We start from the raw sequence: 19,407 nt of genomic DNA, 5'->3' as shown, positions 1-19,407 counted from the left end.
GCTGAGCAGAGGATGACATTTCTTCATTCCTCGTGTACTTTCCAGAATCTCTGAGATTCTCAAGCACATTCAAGAAGGCATTTTTTTTTCTCTACAAGTTATTTGATTAAGGCAGGAGATTTACAATCTCAGCGATTTTCCCTCTGTTCCCTGCAATCCCCATCACCTTCCCCAGCTGCAATAGGTTTTGATGTTTTAACTCAATGAAATTTAGGGACCCTTTTTCTGGAATAGTTCCATTCTAGTTTTCTCATGCAGGAAGACATCTGTGAAACAGAGTCCTTGAAGACTCTTTTCCAATAGCTATCAACCAGGGAAGAACAGGCTCTCAGGTTGTGATGTGACTATGAGTACACCCTCACATCTGCTGACAAAAACCAGTACCTAGAGCCACAAAGTATCCTCGAAAAGCAGCTTTTCAAAAGACAAGCAAATCTACTCTCTGTTTTATAAATTTTCAGTTATTAGGTCAGGTGTCACCAAGACCAACAGATTCTGTAGAACACCAAAGTGTCCCAGCAAGCAATAGTGGACTGGAGAAATTAGACAATAAAACTATCTGCACCCAGAAGTTTAAGATATTCACCACTGAATACTAAAGGCCTCCTCACATGACATGTTGTGAGAAATAAAAATACAGATCTTTATCAAAAGGTGTGCGTTCATATAAAATTTCTCCTTCACACTTCAAAATTATTGTAGTTTTTTTTCCCAGAAACAAAGATCTATACCACTCAGAACTCAAATGATAGTTTTGTTTAGGAAAAAAACCAAACACTTAATTTGCTTTTCCTACTACTTTATTGTTAAGGAATTTGTAAGAGATTTTGTAAGAAAGAGAACTCTATACTCATAACATATTTCCTATGCTCATTAACAGGACTTTTAGCTACCTCATGGGAACTGGGGAGAGTGTATCACAGTATGCCTTCTCCTACCAGGTGCACGAAATCAGAGATACCAAAGCCTTTTAAGAAAGTTAGGCTACCAGCTAAACGACTTGCCAAAGCATAAAGAAGATGACTCAGTCTGTCACTGAAGCCTGTAAGATTTCTTTCAATTGCTCATAAAGCTACTAATGCAAAGGAATCACTGATCTGACAAAAGCCTCTGGACACTACGGCAAAACAAATAAACGAAGGGACAAAAGTAGTTAGTGTACATTAGGGCTGGAAAACACATAGGGCTAGCATTGTAGTAATAAGATGCTTTTCTGACCATATCCAGACGTAGTTAAATCACAAAAAATCAGAGCCAGAAAGACTTAGTAGGTCTTCCAGTCCATTCTCCTGCCAGTGCAGATGATTGTAAGGTAACTCTTCTGTATCTGTATCAGACAAAAGATCTACTACTACAGACAGTGTGTGGGGTCTGGTTTCCATCCAGCCTCAGACTTTAAACAAAATATAACTGGAAATTCATTTTGGTCAAAACCCCACAAGTCTCACAACAGATACAGACTTTAGACTTTCCTATAACACTTGGAGTAGTCCTGCCAGACACACATACATCTGAGCACAGATTCGAGACAGAAATATCTGAAGGCAAGGCAGAGGCTATAAATGCTGTCTATTACTAAATTTTTTCCAAATAAAATGAGAGTGTAACATTAGTAAAACCTGTCTATCACTGACAATGTAGCTTAACAGACCTACGCTGGAAAAACAATGTATGCCCACAAAAGTAAAACAGGTTTTACTGATTCTATATCTTTACTGATTCTGTATCTTCTCATTTTCTAAATTCTCTGGCAAAAATTGATTTAAGCATTTTCACTTCTAAGGATTTATAAACATGCATACCAAATGGACTAGCTAGGATGACCATAATATGATCTGCAACACACAAATCAAGTTAAGAGCTGCATTTGGAAGAAGGGTGGTTTTAACTTTTCACTGTACCATGTAATTTTTACAGAAATGTAGTATATTAAAAGCATGAAGAAGCTAAATTAAAACAGTTACTGTTCTTATATTATGAAACCGAGTTAGTATTAAAGCAGCAATACTGCAAGGATTTGTCTTTCTATTTCAAGAAAGTTTTAATATATGAAGATGATGTATGATAAGAAAATATTGTTACCACGGATTTTGTCAGTAAAGGAACTTGTGTTAGAAGACAGTTTTGACAATGCTTTGAATCTAAAAGACCTATAAGTACTAAAATGTCATCTGTCTATCCATGTGAGATTTAGCTTTGGCAGTATTTCAAAGGTGAAAAAACATTCTTTTTTATATATTTTCCCTACGACAATATATTTTCAAAGCTGTCTAAGAGGCCATATTCGCTTGAGAAGTGCAGTAAGATGTATATGCGTTACAGAAATATTTGCAGAAAAAAGCTAAGTTTGAATAGTCACAACAATCAATGGGTCAAACGGTAGATAAAAGCACAAAGTGTGGAATTTATTGTCAAGAGTTGACACTTAAAGATTTCAAATCATTTATTCAATTTAGAGATTCATTGTTCTGTTCAAGCTAAATTAAACAAACCATTTGGAAGCTAACCTGATTATCTCCATATAAATTGGTCTATCGTTAAGTGATGTCATTATCACCCCCCTCCCCCTTTTTCTTTTTTTTTTTTTAATTATGGACTATTCCAGATACAGGTCTGGAAAATGGAGCTGTCTGGCTCGTAGGGCTATTTTCTTAAAATGCTTTAAAAATAAAAAGAGAGAGAAGGTTAGAAAAGAAAGCAAGACAAGGAGTGCACTAATTGCTCATCCCTGACCTCTTCCAAACCACTGCAAAACTGATAAAAGTTGCCTGAGCTATTTTTTATGCAGTTCAGCTTTGGCCTTTTTCAATACCCACAGGGGTATCAATGCCCTCTTTACAGCTGGGGCTACACATGGAATAATAAGAGATCGGTAATTATTTTTTTTAAGATGAAAACAAATGATCTTTAATTTACATTAAAAAAAATTCCTGAGAAAAGATTATTCACTAACTATAGTTGCTGATCAGTCCAACTATGGTGAATTCTGCCAACTGTGGTCAGCTGATAAAGACATTAAAATAACACGAAATTATTACATGTAATTTTCTGAGTACTTACACATTCTTGGATTTGAATGCTTCAGCAAAGTGCTGCACACTCTGAAGAGAAGCAAGGTCTAAGGTCATTGCTTCTACCTTGGCTTTATGCTGGAACAAGAGAAAATATAAAAAGAGATAAATAACAGCAAGTTTAGTTCACAGAGTCATGTTACAGCAAATGTGTTATGAAACCTGTCCAATTCCCTTGTTTAACATTATAACCCCAAAGTGAATACAAATCATCAAAAAGAATGGACGAGCACAACATTTAGTGCCAAAAGTAGCATTGCAATTTTGTGGTTCTGCTAAAAACATACACTATGTAACACACAGCTTTATATAATACAATTAATTGACACAAGGTAGTGTTAAGGATAATATAGTATTTTATTTCTTCCATTTAGCTGGTAAAACTTATGTAACTCATGAAATAAAAAGTAGAGTAAGTATTATTCTTAATGCATGGTATTTTTTACATACCATGCCAATAGAAAAATACGCAGTAAATACTCTGTAAAAAACAGCTAAATTCAAACTTGCACTTATTAATCCAAAACAACCTATTGTTCATAGCAGGTGATATAAAACACAGTATAAAATTAGTATAGAAAACAACTGATCAGCCTACAGTTTTTCATACAATAAGAGTTTACCAGTGCATAGTATCTTCTAAAGAAATTCCGTATGTACTTAAAACCAACTTTTCACCTAGAAGAGGACATGCAATCCCACAAAATGACAGGTTAACCTGAAGGCGCTAACCTTAGGCACCGCCAAAACAACTCTTCTCAATATTTTCAGCTTTAAGATCCCTGTTCTCGGATCTTTTGAAACGCTTACACTCCAAATCTCAGAACAAAATGAACCAAAAGTCTATTTTCATTGCAACCACTAAAGCGAAAGTCATCACAGAATCAAGTGGACTGTGGCTCTTTCAAGCCACAGTTCTGAGCTAGCTTTCATTTTGACTGCAGCTGTGTGTCTGCACTGCAATATCCAACAGCTGTCTTTAGTTCTTCCACAAACGCTATACTTTAAGACATCTGTGATCCTTTGCAAAATACCAATCATCATGACACATAAGTTATGTAGATCCCCTAAGGAATTATGAACACGTGTATTTGTGCTGACCCTCACTTTTAGACTCACTGCTGCCCAACACCACATAAACTCTCTGGTACATAAAAGAAAGCTGGCAAAAGCCCTGTACTCTCCCCAAATCTAAACATGTCAGCTTTCAGTCCATTCTGCTTAGCTTATTCAGGAAAAAAGAAATTAGAGGGACACTTCATTTAATTCCAACATGCTACCTACACCTACGTACAATGGTCATGGTTCAGACTGGACATTAGCACTGCTAAAAGAAAGGGTAAGAAAAAGATGGAGCAGATACAGTGGTACTATGCAATCAAAGGCAGTATTTGAGTGGAGAGGCAATAGGAGCTTTGTTAGCATCATGGTGCAACAGGGGATCTACTGTGATCACAAGGTTATACAATGAGCATTTCTGGAGGAACAAAAAGGAAGCAGCACGCATGTCAGCGCAGAAGGAAGCCAAGAAGAGTGCTCCCATTGCCTCCCAAGTTCAAGCAATTCATCTGATCTCCATGTTTCATTACATCTGGTACTTTTCTCCCCACATCTGTTTTCTATTTTGCTAGCACCCATTCTGCCCGCTACAATTACCTTACAGGTTGGGTTTAAACAGAATGTCACTCAAATTCCTTTTGTTCCACTCCAGCCAGACTTATCAGGACAGCAAAATAAATACAACTAAAATTTCGACAGGTTCAGAGTTCCCATCAGGAAGTATCAATTGATGGAGTCTGAAAACCCTAAACCCAACTTTGTTACGAAGAGTTTTTTTACCCTCACAAGACGCACATCATTCTGGAATTCATTTTGCCCCAGTGGGTAAATATTTTCTTCTGTTTGATGGTCAGAGACTTGAGAAAGACAATGCTGCCCTGCATTATGCAATAGAGCTCCATAACAACTTCTCTTCAACTTTGCAGTTCAAAGCTGTTTACTTAATAGAGAAGTAGTGTGCATAGTTGGGTTTATTTTGTTTCTGCTTTCCTCAGTTGAAACATTCTCCTGTCTCTCCCAAGGGTAAAAGGACAAGAGTGCTACAAACACAGGGACATAAGGGAGGGTCAAAAAAAATAACAATCAAGTACGTTCAACTGACTATACCACAAGCTGTTAATCCTCTTGGGGACACAGATTCAAGTCCACAAGATATTACTCAGGTAATACTTTTCCTCTTGGTGCCACATGTTAGGCTTCTGCTACTGATTCCAAGAACAGAAGCGAGGTGTCCGTATATTTCAAGTCAAAAAAAAAAAACAAACCAGAAAGTATGATGCCTCCAAAATACTTTCAGAAATAGAAATTAAACAGACTAAGATTGGCCTGGATTTGTGGATGAATATATTGAAAATGTAAAAATCAGAAATTTAAAAATCATAAATAAATTATTGAAAGTGATAAATGGTTGACTGTTAGATAGCAAATGCAAACTATAATTATGTTTCTTCTGTACTAGTTCCATCAATGAAATGAGATCACCTTTCTCTTCATACTCCATTTTCTTCAGCCAGTAAGATAATTTCTTTCAAACAATTTAACACTACTTCACCTTTTTTTTCCTTTTAGCTTTGATACACATACAGTTACAGAAAAAGACAAAGAAAATATTTGTTAAGAAATTCAAGAAACTGTATTTCAAATGACCTGAAAAAGAAAAATGGAGAAGGAAAAAAAGAATGGTTTTAGTAATTTTTTCCATTGAACAGGTCAGCAAAGAAAATGGCAAAATAAAAGTTTTTTCAACTTTCTCCCTGCTTTTGCTTTTTAAAAACCTGATGGTAACAGTCTGTATTTCCTTCATATATACACAAGATACGTACTGAGCACAGAGACACGCATTGGCTCTGTTTCCTCATAGGAGAAACTGGAGCATGTGACATCCAAAGAGCTCAGATCAGAACTTGCCCCCTCAGCTTCTGAAGGCGGGCAAAAAGCCAAGTGTCCGTATTTTCTCCAAAGAGGGGAAGGAATCAGTTTACATACCGTGAGCTTAGGCAAGTTCCCCAACTTTCCTGTTTCAGATTCTCCCTTGTCAACTGAGATTCAAGCACCTCTCACTCCACAGAGGTATTTCGTAGACCATCAATTCCTACTACAGCTTGAGAATGTGAAATGCTAAGCCTTTAGTATCAACTCATTTTCATTCCAAATTTTCCCACTCTTACTTCTATGTTAACAATTTCTTTTTAAAAAGCTATGAATAAGGCAATATACTTGCAAGGTATGTTCTTAATAATGTAAGAATATCTCCAATCCATGACAAGTAGAATGTTTTTTGTTTCTTACAGTAGCTCAGTATCACCTTTGTTACAATGTTTTCCCTTCCCTATAAGCCTAGGTAGCACATATTGTGGTATTTACAGAAAAAGAAACATGTTTTTTTAATAAAAAATAAAACTAAAAAGCATTTTTGCTAAAAGGCATCGTAACTGTAATTGTAACCCACAGTCAGAACTGATTGTTAATGATATGCCGCAAATCCTGATCTAATGTGTCATAATTGTATTATGGTGATGTCTCTCACCATTTCACTTCACATATTTTCAGTACTGAATTATGCCTCATTTTACGTTGTGAAATCTTAAATGGGACTTGTCACTTTCCCAAATACAGAAGACAGTCTTGAAACTGATATCATAAAATAAACACATTAAGGCAGAAAATTCCAAAATTTTTAAAATTCAATCAGCAAAAGATATTAATGCTCCCGCTACTACTTTGTTTTCAATTGCATCATTTAAGGGGAAACTAAATAACAGAATGAGTGCAGAATAATTTAAAGAGCTCACATCTAAATCACAGGATCATTACTACGTGGCGTTGTTGAGAGCCTGTGCAAAACGACCTGGTGCCTTCACTGCAGATCCGCAGGACAGATGTCCCAACTGTGTCCAAAACCCCTTTCACAACTCGACTCAGACCAGATTCACAGACTGGCCAAAAGGAGAACAGACACAAGAGGTGGACACGCTTCTGCTGTCTACTGAACCTTGTGAAAACAAGGTCAGCTAGAATCAACTGAAACAGTGCTTTTGGGATGGGGAGTATTTGCATTTCATGAAGCCCGAAGAGCAGTTCAAGGCTAACAATGTCTAGGCACCAACATACTGTCTTTGAAGAAACAGCTGAAGGTAGATCATACTATGGTTCCTAACAAGTCCTGTTTTAAACGTAACAAAATAACATTTTGAAAAGTGCAAAGAAAAAAATTTTGTCTTGTATTTGACAATTTTATGCCCAGTTCTAAAAGCGTTGTATCAATATCTCCAGGTAAGTTTCACTACTCTAAATGACACCAGAAAACACTTTGTTTAGTTTTGTATGTCAGCTGCTCCCTATGGCAGCAAAAATATTAAAAATGCTTAAGTGCAATTGGTTATATTTTGCACTCATGCTAGAAAAATGCTTATTGAGCCAGAAACTAACAAGAAAGTGAAAACACCCAGAAAGCAAGCAATTTCACTACATGCAATGTATTCACTTTACAGCTTAAAAACTGTTTAAAAATGAACACTGCATGGTAGAGTAGTTTGGCAGTAAACATGATTGTGCATTTGTGTCTTGGTATTGAAGAAGGAGCCTTTTTTCATAGTGAATTTTTCATTCAAATCTAAGTGATGATTTACGTTAAATATAGGTAAAGCATAGCTACATTTTCCTGAAGGATTGCAAGGAAGCGAAGAGCAGTACAATAAGTTGAAGCATAAAAGCTTTCTCTGTCATAATATTTATTATAATGGCATATAAAATAGCTGAAATAAATAATAGATGACTAAAAGTAAATTCATATGATAAAGAATCTTTCAGCAGACACCATTACTTCTGACTGCTCCAGTTTCATACAGAGTTGAAGAGTCTTAATATGCTGTAGCCTCCGTATCTTATGTAAGTACAAGTCATTTTGTAAGGGCCTACTTAAAATGTAACATAGTGGACACTAGATAATTTACTGTATAATTTTACTCTCAAAAAATATCATGTATATATCTTCGATATTTAAAAGCCCTTAACTCAAAAATGAATACATAGCACAACAACAAAAATATCTGACTTTGAGGGACTGAAAATACAATAAATTGGTAAAAAGCAGTTTAATTTGATAAAGAAAAATCTTGATGACAACATCTTGGAATGCAAATAGTTCTTATATGCAGTGTGAGAAACAGAAAATCTTCAGGAAAAAAAGAATTTGACATCAAAGCTGATGAAAAGTCTGTGGAATTATCTTAAAATAAGTAAAGTAGACAAATATCCAAAACTCAGCATATGACAAGTAGTGCCCAAATAAACCCGTATTTCCATGGTGAGGACAAAGTAGAGGATGTTTTAGAAGCACCTCTGACAATTTGACACATAGCCTATGACAGTCAATAGCCAGTGCCATGCACTATTTATGGAGGTACATAATAGGGAAAAAGGCTTTCACTCAGGATTAGGACTGTAAATATTATTGTCCCAAATGTAGTCAACATTTGGTACTTCATGCAAAACTGTATTTATGTCATGCCAGCTTCATCTTATTGTGTGCTTTGAATGCTATGCAGCTACTTCTTATGGAACTGATTGGGACAGAGGAATCATACCGCTTTAAGAGTAATCCAACATACACACTAGGTGCTTTAATAATATGTTCTTCTGCTACATTTGATATAGCTTAATAAAGTTCATTAGAAGACATCGTGGTGGAACAATTTTACACTAATTTTTCTAGTTTTTCTGCCCCGCCCCCCAATATCAGCAATTTCTACACAGTACTTTCAAATTTTTACTAACTTTATGCAAGAGAAGATGGTACACAACACAAACCAATTCCCTAGGTATTAATTACTTTATTAACCCACATATGTGATGTGCAAGGAAATAGCTGGGACTGATTGTGATTCTTAATGAAAATCAGAGATGAAAAGGTTTTTCTTTCTTTCATTAGAAAGAAAATTTAGTAATACTTGGTTTCACGATTTCCCAACATATTTGTTTTACCTGTATTTTGGTTGTAATTTACTGGTGTAAATTTTTCCACTACTCATCTTGCTCAATCCTGGCAAACACGTTTTCATGCTGTGTGTGAGCTCTCCCAAAACATGATTTTGTAAAGTCTGATTCTTCCTGCTTAAGTAACTAGATCTTCATGTTCTTCACAAAAATAGAATTCCTGCACAGGTTGCGGTTGCTAGGATTACTGATCATCCTTCGATCTACATTTTTATCATGAAGAATGAATATTATTATTATTATTATTATTTTCCTTGTCTCTATCCCTTCTCCAGAACATTTATAGATGTTTGGCAGAGAACAGTGTTTATCTTTTTGGCATCATCTACAACTTAGAGCGGTAAGAGACCTCTTCAGAAAAACCTGAAGCCCTCAAGCTGTAGTAGGATTTACTGCAAATGAACGTCTAAAAGTTGCAACAGCAGTTCCCCACACATGGTAGTCTAGAACAAACACCTGAACTGGAGATTTAACTGTTGAGCTCAACTGGGTTACAAAAACAACCGAGAAGTCGGGATCCTCCTTTAGCTAGAGATTAAATATAAAGGCCACAAATGAGCCATTGAAATTCTGAAGACTAGAGACATGGAAGAGTGATAAGGACGACCTGATACGAAGGAGTTCACTTTCTGAGGATGCCATACACCAACTCAGAATTTGGCCCTCACATTTAAAAAAAATCGCTATTTACAGCGACATTTTTCCTTCTTCCAAATACTTAATTTACCTATAATTTAAAATCTATGTCACAAATACAACGTGACTAAAGTCTCTAGGTATTGTTTGTGTATTTAAGTTGGACGTGAAAGGGCTTTCTTAGTCATGCAATAGTGATTTTAAATTCCCCAATAGTTTTAAAGCTGTATCACTTTCTTTTAGTAAATGCCTACACATAAAAAAAAATGCAAAATACGCTTATTCATTTCTTTGTGGTTGCTTAATTTTTCAGATTTTAATATCTTTTTTATAAGTCTACTTATAAGCACTACAATAAGCAATAATGTTATTTCACAATCTTTACATTAGTTAACTCTTAGATCAATATCTCTGTAAATTTGGCATTTTTATCTTCTGAAGACAATTATAAAGGAAAAAAGGAAAAACATCTGCATTTCCTTCTGAAATTAATATCTTCAGAGAAGTAAACTATGCCACAGCAATCCAAATCATGCTTAAAAAGAGTAAGAGAAGTCAGTCTGCTACGGACATTTTAAAAATTATTTATTCCTTAACCAGAGAGAACAAAAAACACACACAAAAATTACTAGACTATAATTTCAGAATACTTCAATTTGTAGCTCCAAATGTCCCTGATTTTTCCTGGATGCACATGGTTCCACTGCAGGCAGTACATATCTGCTTCAATAACAAGAAATTACATGCATTTTAAAAAAAAAAATCTACCATAGGTTTTGGCAGTAGAAATTCGTTTAGCTTTTAATGTACATGAACTGTGGTTATTTACTTGGGAGCCTACTTTTAGCTGGATTTTTTTCTTTCCCTGGATATAGATGATTTCTTTCCCTCTCTAAACGCCCATTCCTGTAAAGCTCATTTGAATTTATCTCAGGGAATCTCAAATAATCTTGGCAATATATTACATGTGTATGGTTTATTATTCTAATAAACATATCTTCTTGTTTACAGAATAATCGAGGGAGCCTGGGAACATGTAACAGAATCTCAACTGTGGAGAGCCTCCTATTCAGATGCTTTCAATTCTTTTCATTCTGCAAGATTTGAAGTGATAGCAGAATACATTTTCAAAAACAGTAACATGGCAAACAGCATTGGGATAATTTAGAAGCTACAGACTTTGTTTCCTTTTAAAAACTTGCTCAATTTGAAGTTTTTAAGATTAAATAAACCCAATTTACAGGTTGCTGAGAAATGTGCAATATAGGTGGCAAATAGGGTAATGGATTTGTTGGAAATGGCAGGAAAAACAGTATTTCTAAACAGATTAAATCAGTAACATCCCTATTGCAATACAATATTATCGTTGTTAATTATCCATCAAATTAAAGATGTGTTATCTTATATGTTCAGCTATACATATACTGATTTATAAAACTTACAGCAGGATTTCACATACAGATTTTACACAGAGGAAAGTTAGCATCCCTACTACAGATGACAAACAAGACAAGAAAAGCATGATGGTCAAAAGGGCAACAATGTTTAAGTAAATACAAAATGAACCCTTTTTCCCTCTTCTCTCATGATCCATAATCATAAGCTATGTTGTTGCCTGAAAGTGCAGACATGCACTGTGCAGTGCATTAATCCTTCAAACACTAACAGATGCTGGCAGGGATTTAGGCTGGAATGTATTTACAAAGTGACAAATTATGTTCCGTATTATACAGAGAGAGAAAGAGCACCCACAAATAGGCTGATAAATGTCAGCTGCAGTCACGACAAACGGTTTATTTTTATTATACTGTAACCACAAATGTTTTTTGCAGGGAGGCCCAAAGATTTATTTGTTGCAGGAAAAAACAAGATTATATATGACACAAAGTAATAACTGTGAGATCACTGATGTTCTGGGCAGCTTGCCCTCCTGGAAGCTATGTTCAGATTGAAAAATGTTGCTTAAAAATGGTATGTTGTATGACACAAAATAAATAGTTCATAAATCTGTATTGAAACAACAATAACTAATAATTAAAGACAGTCTTAGGACATGGCTTACACAAGTTAAAAGGAAAGCATACTATTTCCTTTAGTGGAATGCTGAAAATGAAGTAACAACATTAAAATAAATCTGATGAAATTGTTTTAGATTAAAAACAAAGTGCTATAATTGCTAGATGGAAGCAACATATATTTTAAATGTGGGCATAGCGCTATATGAAATTTAGTGTAGCACAATTAATTGGCAGAATAGTGACGTCTGCAGGTTTAAAAATGCATTGCAGCTATTTTGAAGTACGTCAAAGCTTGCCAATAGATTTAAGGTACAGTTCTTTGCCCCACTTTTAACACTAGGAAAAGACAAATATCGATATGGTTAAAAGTCATCACTTCTTTAATCATGAATAATTTCAGGATGCTTCAACATAAGTAGAAATAAATACATGAGACAAACAAAGTAATGAAAGGACTGAATTATTAACTATTTAAGACATTTTAATTGGCAGTTCATGGTTACAATCTCCTAGCTTTAAACGATATAAAATAGGTATCCTCAAAAAAATAAACACATAGACAAATTCTTTTGTTTCCACAACTGTTCATATCCCCTAGCTAAGAGATACATTGAAAATGGTCACATTGTTACGTACGTAATTTTAGAAAGTGAAATAAAAGGACCGAATCACGTTAGTAAAGATTTCTTCTACAAATAAGGGTTGGTAGGATCAGGTTCTAAATATACACTCAATATACACAATATAGACTTGATGAAAAATATTAAGTCTTTCTGCATGCACAAGAAAATATCAGGCTTATTGGAACAATAGTAGAATATGGAAACCTGGCATTATGCCACCTGATTTGTGATCACAAAAGGAAGAAGTTTTCCTGTACTTTCTAAATAAATAAATAAAGATTGTGTGACAATGAAAATATGAACAAAATAAACACAAAGGCTGGAATTAAATTTCTGTGAAAATGTGGCCCATCTCAGGAATCATTTTGTTATACTTGTGATCAGCAATATAGACGTAAAACCAAACGCATCATTAAAAACATAATATAAAACTAGGGTTGTCTAAAAATCTGAGATCAAAGTCTAGACCGTGTATTTTACAGATGCATAAAGCTGATGGCATTCAGACACAGACAGGAGGGGTCATAAGGCCTCATCCCATTGTTCTAATAATTAAGAAAGTTTAAAATGGCTTTAGTGTAAGTGTGAATTAAGTCCAAAATCAAGTGTCTCATTTTTAAGCACTGTCAACATGAAAAGCTCTGAAATTTTGATTTACTTAATATACATGAATTTTCTGACAAAATTTTTATCTCTAGATAACAGAAGTACTCCAGAAAATAAACGTCTCACGCAGCAATATAGTGGGAGAGTTGACGGTCACCTATCATTATACTTACTAGAATACTTATTTCTTAAATACAAGTTGCCCATGAACAATATAGTGACAAGGATGGAGAATATGCCTTAAAAATTATATTCTTACAAGTATTTGTACATGCAAAACAAGGAAGTGCTGCCATTACAGCAAGTAAAGCAGCAAGAAAAGCATAGTAACAACCTACTTTTAACTTTAAATATCTGCCTGAAGAACAGGTGTGCAAGATTGATATAAATGCTTGATAGATAAGAGGGAGGGGGAAGCAAGGAAGAAAAAAAACAACCACCACCACCTTTCCCCTTCATAAAAGAAGCAAAACTGAACACAAAGACCTGAACGTGAAGAGAAGCAGCATGCTAAGTCTGTGAGTCATAGTCTCTCTACTGGACAGAAAGACTTTTAGATACCTTCTGCAGTTCTGCAACCATAAGTGTTAATGCCACATTTTAATGTAGTCATTCAATTATTAATTTGTTTTTAATTTAACAGATATTGTTACATAGCATAATAGCTGGCACATATTCTACCTTAAAATTTTGCTTTTTAAGCAAGTAGCTTAGGTTTTTCCCAAATTTTAAGGTAAATACTGGCTGTACCTACCTGAACACCTGAAAAAATAGCAGCTACTGTATATCTTACCCATATGCCACATGCAAAAATGTAAAACATATTAAAAAAATTCAAAAAGAAAATTTCCAAGCAGATGTTTATAAACAGAAGGTAACGGATAAAAACCCAAACACAATGCTGCATTATGTTACATGATTCACTGATGAACCCATTGGAACTACAGCAAAAAGCCCTTCTGGAAAACTTCCAGAAATTAAAAGGTGCAAACAAGCTGCCTAATACCCTTGCGTAGACTGAATTCTTATGAAGAAAATAAAGTTTATTGTCTGGAAACAGAGAAAGCATGAGGAAAGCACTAAAGCAATGGAGGTGAACAATTAGACAGATGTTCACTTAAGGAAATAAAGAGAACAGAAGAAGCCATCACCGAGGAATTTTATGAGAATACTGACAACTCTGCACCTCATCAAGGGCACTGGTAAAGTTAAAGCCACTGAAGCCATTTCTACTCAACTCCAGTATAACTGCTGACCTTGCAAAAGTCTGCATTTGGCAAATGTGGCTTAGGAAAATAGCATTATACTTTTCATTTTACTATTTCTTCCCAAACTCCATGCATATATTCTACTGCATATTTCAAGAAAATTAACTTTATTTCCTTGTATAATATTACATATACTCAGAATCTTTTTCCTAACTATGCTCGGGTATCAGGAAAACCTATATTTAAAAAGCTCTTGTCATTTAAGTAAAATTAAATACTGTAAATTACATTTGATCTTCATAAAAGTGTATACGTGAATAGCTGGAATGGCTTTTGCATAATATGATTATATATGTTTCTAAAGTAGTCAAGAGTTTGCATAAGACACAATATGGCAATCTGGACATGTTTTAGAACATACAACTTTGGGCATTTAACTACTGAAAGAATGATGGAGAAAAAGCATATTTTGTTGATAAACTGTCTTGTAGAGCAAAAAAATATGGACATACATGCCAGGAAAAGGAGAAGGAATTAATAGTAAGAGGTAAGATTTTTGGCAAGGACAAAAGCCTTACTCTTCTGTGCTTGTGCAGGCTGAGGCACAAATGTAATTTGTTCCATAAACATATGTCTGTTGTTTAAAATATCATTTCAAAACTCTGTTTGGTTTATGAAAATACTTCCCTTGCAGGTTTCAGAAAAAAATATTCTCCAAATCTCAAGTGCATTACTGATTTCTCCTTTTCTATTATCTACTCATGTACTTTCAGAAATTACTCTCAAAGTAATCAGAAACTGTAGCTCAGTATCACTAATACAACTTTCATCACTTTCTTGTGTGCAGTGGGCAACTTCCCACAACATTCATCAATTGTTTCTGAACTGTAAATATAAACATGATATGCATCACCTTAGTCACAGAGTACAGGGTACACAAATATCAGAAGTGAATTCTCCAGTTATCCAATTGCCAAAGAGTTCCCACCAGCGTTGGAAACTGGACACGTCAAACTTGTTCTGTAATATCATTAGCATAAACAATTTCGGTATCAGGTTGTAGAGATAGGGAGGAAGTACTAATTAAAAGCTATGTCCTTATCTAAATATTACTTGTACACAAAGAAAAAAAAATCCTATGAAGTAGATTTTTATAAAATACTCCTGTCTTCAACAGCACCAGACTGCCTTTTTTGAGCATCAGCCACCAGTTCCACTTACAAAAAGGGACAGCGCATTCATTCCAAATGGTTTTGCAGTGTTTGCAATACAATCAGTAGTTCACCCAGGTCTGCAGGGGACAGCCTGCATATTTCCCGCACACTAATGTTTGAAAGTTCTCAGTAACTCGGGAGAAATGCACAAGAAAATTTCATCATTCACATTTTAAATAATATAAAAGATGTGGAACGTGATTGATTTCACACTAGAGAGAATTGAAATTACAGTTATGGGATAGGTTCTTTCATGTACTGTAAGGTCAAGTAATAGTAAATAATTAATGAATTATGAAACACATTTTCTATAAGGCAACACATAAATTCTATTCGATAAGACCTAAAAGTGTAGTTACACCAACAAAAGCCATATAATATATCACAAAATGAAGAAAATGCATGATGCTGAGGAATAAAGGGGGGGTTGCCATTATATTGGAATAACCATTACTCTTATGGAATATAAATAATATCTTTCCATACATACACATCATTTTCATAAGTTTTACATCTCATAATCTGCAAGAAAAAGAAAAGAAAGGATTTTCAAAATTTTTTGCTGTTGATTTTTGTAGTAAGATCTGTTTCCTCATCTTTCCAGCAGTTAGAGAGGTCGGAGAGTGGAATGATCAAGTGGATCAAAACCACGGGGCTCCTTCTCTGATCTTACTGCTGATCTGGTTTTAGCTAAAGTCTAAAGATTGCTTATCCTTCTTCCCCTTTACCAGTATAAATTTTACATTCTTTGATGCTGAGGCTCTCTCTTAGAATTTAGTAAAGTCCATGATACAATATTGTAGTCATCTTGGTTAGACTTCTGTGGGCCACTGACATACAATTAATATCATGAATGCAAGTCAAGAAGTCAAAACAGAAACCCCAAAACTACCAAAAGTCACCCTTGGTGACAGTCTTGGTACCTTAAAATTAGTTGAATTTGGAGCTTTCTGCATTAGTAGATGGGAAACTTGCTTCTTCGACTGCATAAAATTAATGTTCTGATTATCTTCTCAATAATTAAAAAAACTGGGTTTTGCTAAGAGATTAAACTATTCTGGATTTCAGATTCAACTATGGTGAAATATTACATACAGAAAAGGAAAAAGGGGAGGGGGAAAAATAAACAACTTTTGAGGAATGTATTTCTCACTTATGGTGGCTGCTTAAAGTCATTCAGTCATTTGAAATTGTCCCAGGGGCTAATAAATCAGAAAAGAATAAATTTGGTGAAGTTCCTGCCAAATTTTTGTATCAAATGCAGACAATTTATCACATCTATTTCCTAAATAGTCTGGACTAAAATCCCTGAAATAAATGCAAGTCAGATGTTGGGTCTCCAACAGCAACTGTCTCACTCTATAATGTACTTGGTTTGGGTCACAGTAATTGCAGATAAGGACAGAGCCAGTGACAGAGCCAGTGATGTACAGTCAAAATGGAGAGTAAGTTTTGAGATAATTTACAAACACCATCATCTGCATAGCTATAAATTTAAGTCAATAACCTGCAGTAGTATATATAAGCAGTTTGAAACCAGTCCTACCAAAATACATCAAGTTCCATTCAGATGTAATTACTGATCCATGAACACCCCATGGCAACACTGTGTGTTCACCTACCAGACTGAAGAACAAAATACAAAATCAGAAATGAGAGGCTTGTAATTCTTTTATTCTTCTAATGGTATCAACTCATTCACCTTGCCACTTTTGAAGACATACACAAATAAACAAACTTGTCATGAAAATCTATAACAAATTTCAACCTTTTGCTCTAGAAGAAATGTTAACCTCCAAAAAGTTGTAGCAGTTCCCTTTTCAAAGATGCTTATATTAATGGCATCTTAAGTAATGCAATTATCAAAAAAGTCAGTTACAAAGACTCGGTCAAAATGCAAAGGCAAATTCATTCTCTAGAAATTAAAAAAGAAAGTTAATTTTTGATTAAGCAAGCTGGTTTTATATCTTTATAATAACTGTGATCATTTTGTGCAATGTAATGCTTAAAGCAGTCAGGACTATGCAGTTTTTCGTATGAAACCCATGGTTCCTATGCTGTGCTCTACAGACCATACAGTTTACAGAATCCTGTTGTCCTTACATTGGTTTTAGGTAAAATTTTCATAGCCATGATGTACCTTATAAAAAGTTTCCAGAACTGACCGTGATACACAATGGCTGTGAACTTTAGAATTAGATTTTTTTTCTCACGTACGTGTAGCTCGAAAAGCCCGCGACCACTGCCAGTTTCTATTTTTAACTACATGGCTGTCAGAGTTAAGTGAAAATAGCCCTTTTCTCTCCTCCCATGGAACCATTCAGCACAATTTTTAAGAGCCTTTTTTCTTTTACTTCATTCTGTCTTCTCCAATCTAGACAGCAGATTTGACCAGTTAAAGAACACAGCGAATTGCATGAGGTACAACAGAGCATTTTGAGGCATGACTCACCAATTCTCTCAGGCCCATGTGAAAGCATATACCAAGATGATAAGGCTGAAAAGGTTTGTATTTATAAGACTTTGATTAAGTAGGCAATTTTAGGAGGAGAGAGCCAAGTCAGAAGAAAATGAAAAGGCTCCAAAAGTGCTGAATTTTGTTTAAAAAAAATCAACAGCATCCCTATAATCAACTAAATCCATGGATTATTTAATAAGTGAAATTATCCAGCAATGAAAAAAGCCATCAATGAAGTATATGAGGCAATGAGCATATGTAAGCCAACCATTTAGATGCCTTTTAGCACTTGCAAGCATTTGTTTTCAATTTAGTTTTTCAAACACCTCATGCTATGGTGCTGGACGTCTCAAAAAAAAAAAAAATCAATATAAACCGACAAGACAAAAACCTGAGTTGTTTCTCAGAACTCCGTAAAGAGCTGTGCGATAATTTTCTAAATGTGTTAAGTTTTAACTTCTTGTTTGTTTGTTCCTGAAAAATAGGATGACTGAACACCTAAAAAAAAAGTTCTACCAAGTAACTGCCAGCACTGTAAAAGCACATGGTACCATTACAGATCTGGCTCCTAATTTTCCGAGCTCGATCCAGTAATTTAGCAAGCTTAAGCAAGTACCTATTTGCATTTTTAAAGGTAAACACCTTGGCATACCTGACCCCTGTAAACTTTTCAAAGGTTGATTAGTGTACTCAGTTCCCATTAAAATTGACAGCAACCAAAGCACACTGAAAATTTCATCCTTCCTTTAAAAATAGGTTTTTGTGGTTAAAAAGTTAAATTATTTGCTTTAAATAAGTAAATATATTTAAGATTTAAATATTGTATCAAGAGCAGCAGAAGGATGACAGCCAAAGTAAAGGCCTGAATTGAATCACTTTCAGCAGATCATTTTTCCATTTCAGTTTGCTGACGTTTGTTTCCCAGCTACACGATGTCGTTTCGAAGGTGCCACGAGCTGCAGGCCCCCGTGCTGACCAGACCACATGAAATCACTTTAATTTAGGCTCCAAAGCTAGAAATGTTAATTCATCATCCTGTCAAAATAATGACATTCATTCATAAGTACCATCCAATCTCCTCCACACCTGGCTGAGTCTTCTGTTCAGCCTAGTGAAACACACTAATAACACACTTTCTCCGCCTGTCCTCTGGACAGTGTACCTCACCGTATTTGAAAAGAGTAATGATATAGAACTAAAAACTGGGCAAACACCCTTAAACTTGACAGAAGAACAGGCAGGCCAGAGAACCCAGGCACGTTAGGTGCCATACTCAGTCCATCAGATACCGAGCTCACCTCTTTGAGCACCTTGTACTAAGGCTCTTCCACAAAGCCTTTTAGCTTTTTAGCAAAATTAATTTAAATGTATCAGGCTGTTGATGATCTCAGTCAGAGCATTTAGCTTGTATCCATGGCCCTCATCAAAAGTACAGCATCAAACTATGATCGATGCTTGTACACTCTCACTTGGGCAAATGAAAAGAAGGATACAAGAAATACGATTTCCTTTCCAAATC

General features: G+C 35.1%; 1 protein-coding gene across 1 annotated transcript in view; it reads right to left on the bottom strand.

The window, feature by feature from the left end:
* The window catches only part of WWOX (WW domain containing oxidoreductase), a gene marked incomplete at its 3' end in the record, with an annotated part of 133,676 nt that overhangs the window by 16,075 nt on the left and 98,194 nt on the right, over positions 1-19,407 (bottom strand). Inside the window, exon 6 of the mRNA XM_009578956.1 lies at positions 3,061-3,149. Coding sequence (XP_009577251.1) covers positions 3,061-3,149 — 89 coding nt within the window. The remainder of the gene's footprint in view (positions 1-3,060; positions 3,150-19,407) is intronic.

This window comes from Fulmarus glacialis, unplaced genomic scaffold (assembly GCF_000690835.1).
Source record: "Fulmarus glacialis isolate BGI_N327 unplaced genomic scaffold, ASM69083v1 scaffold31155, whole genome shotgun sequence".
Classification (NCBI taxonomy): Eukaryota; Metazoa; Chordata; class Aves; order Procellariiformes; family Procellariidae; genus Fulmarus; species Fulmarus glacialis.
The sequence above is the reverse complement of the archived record's forward strand: the minus strand, read 5'-3'. Positions and strand labels throughout refer to the sequence as shown.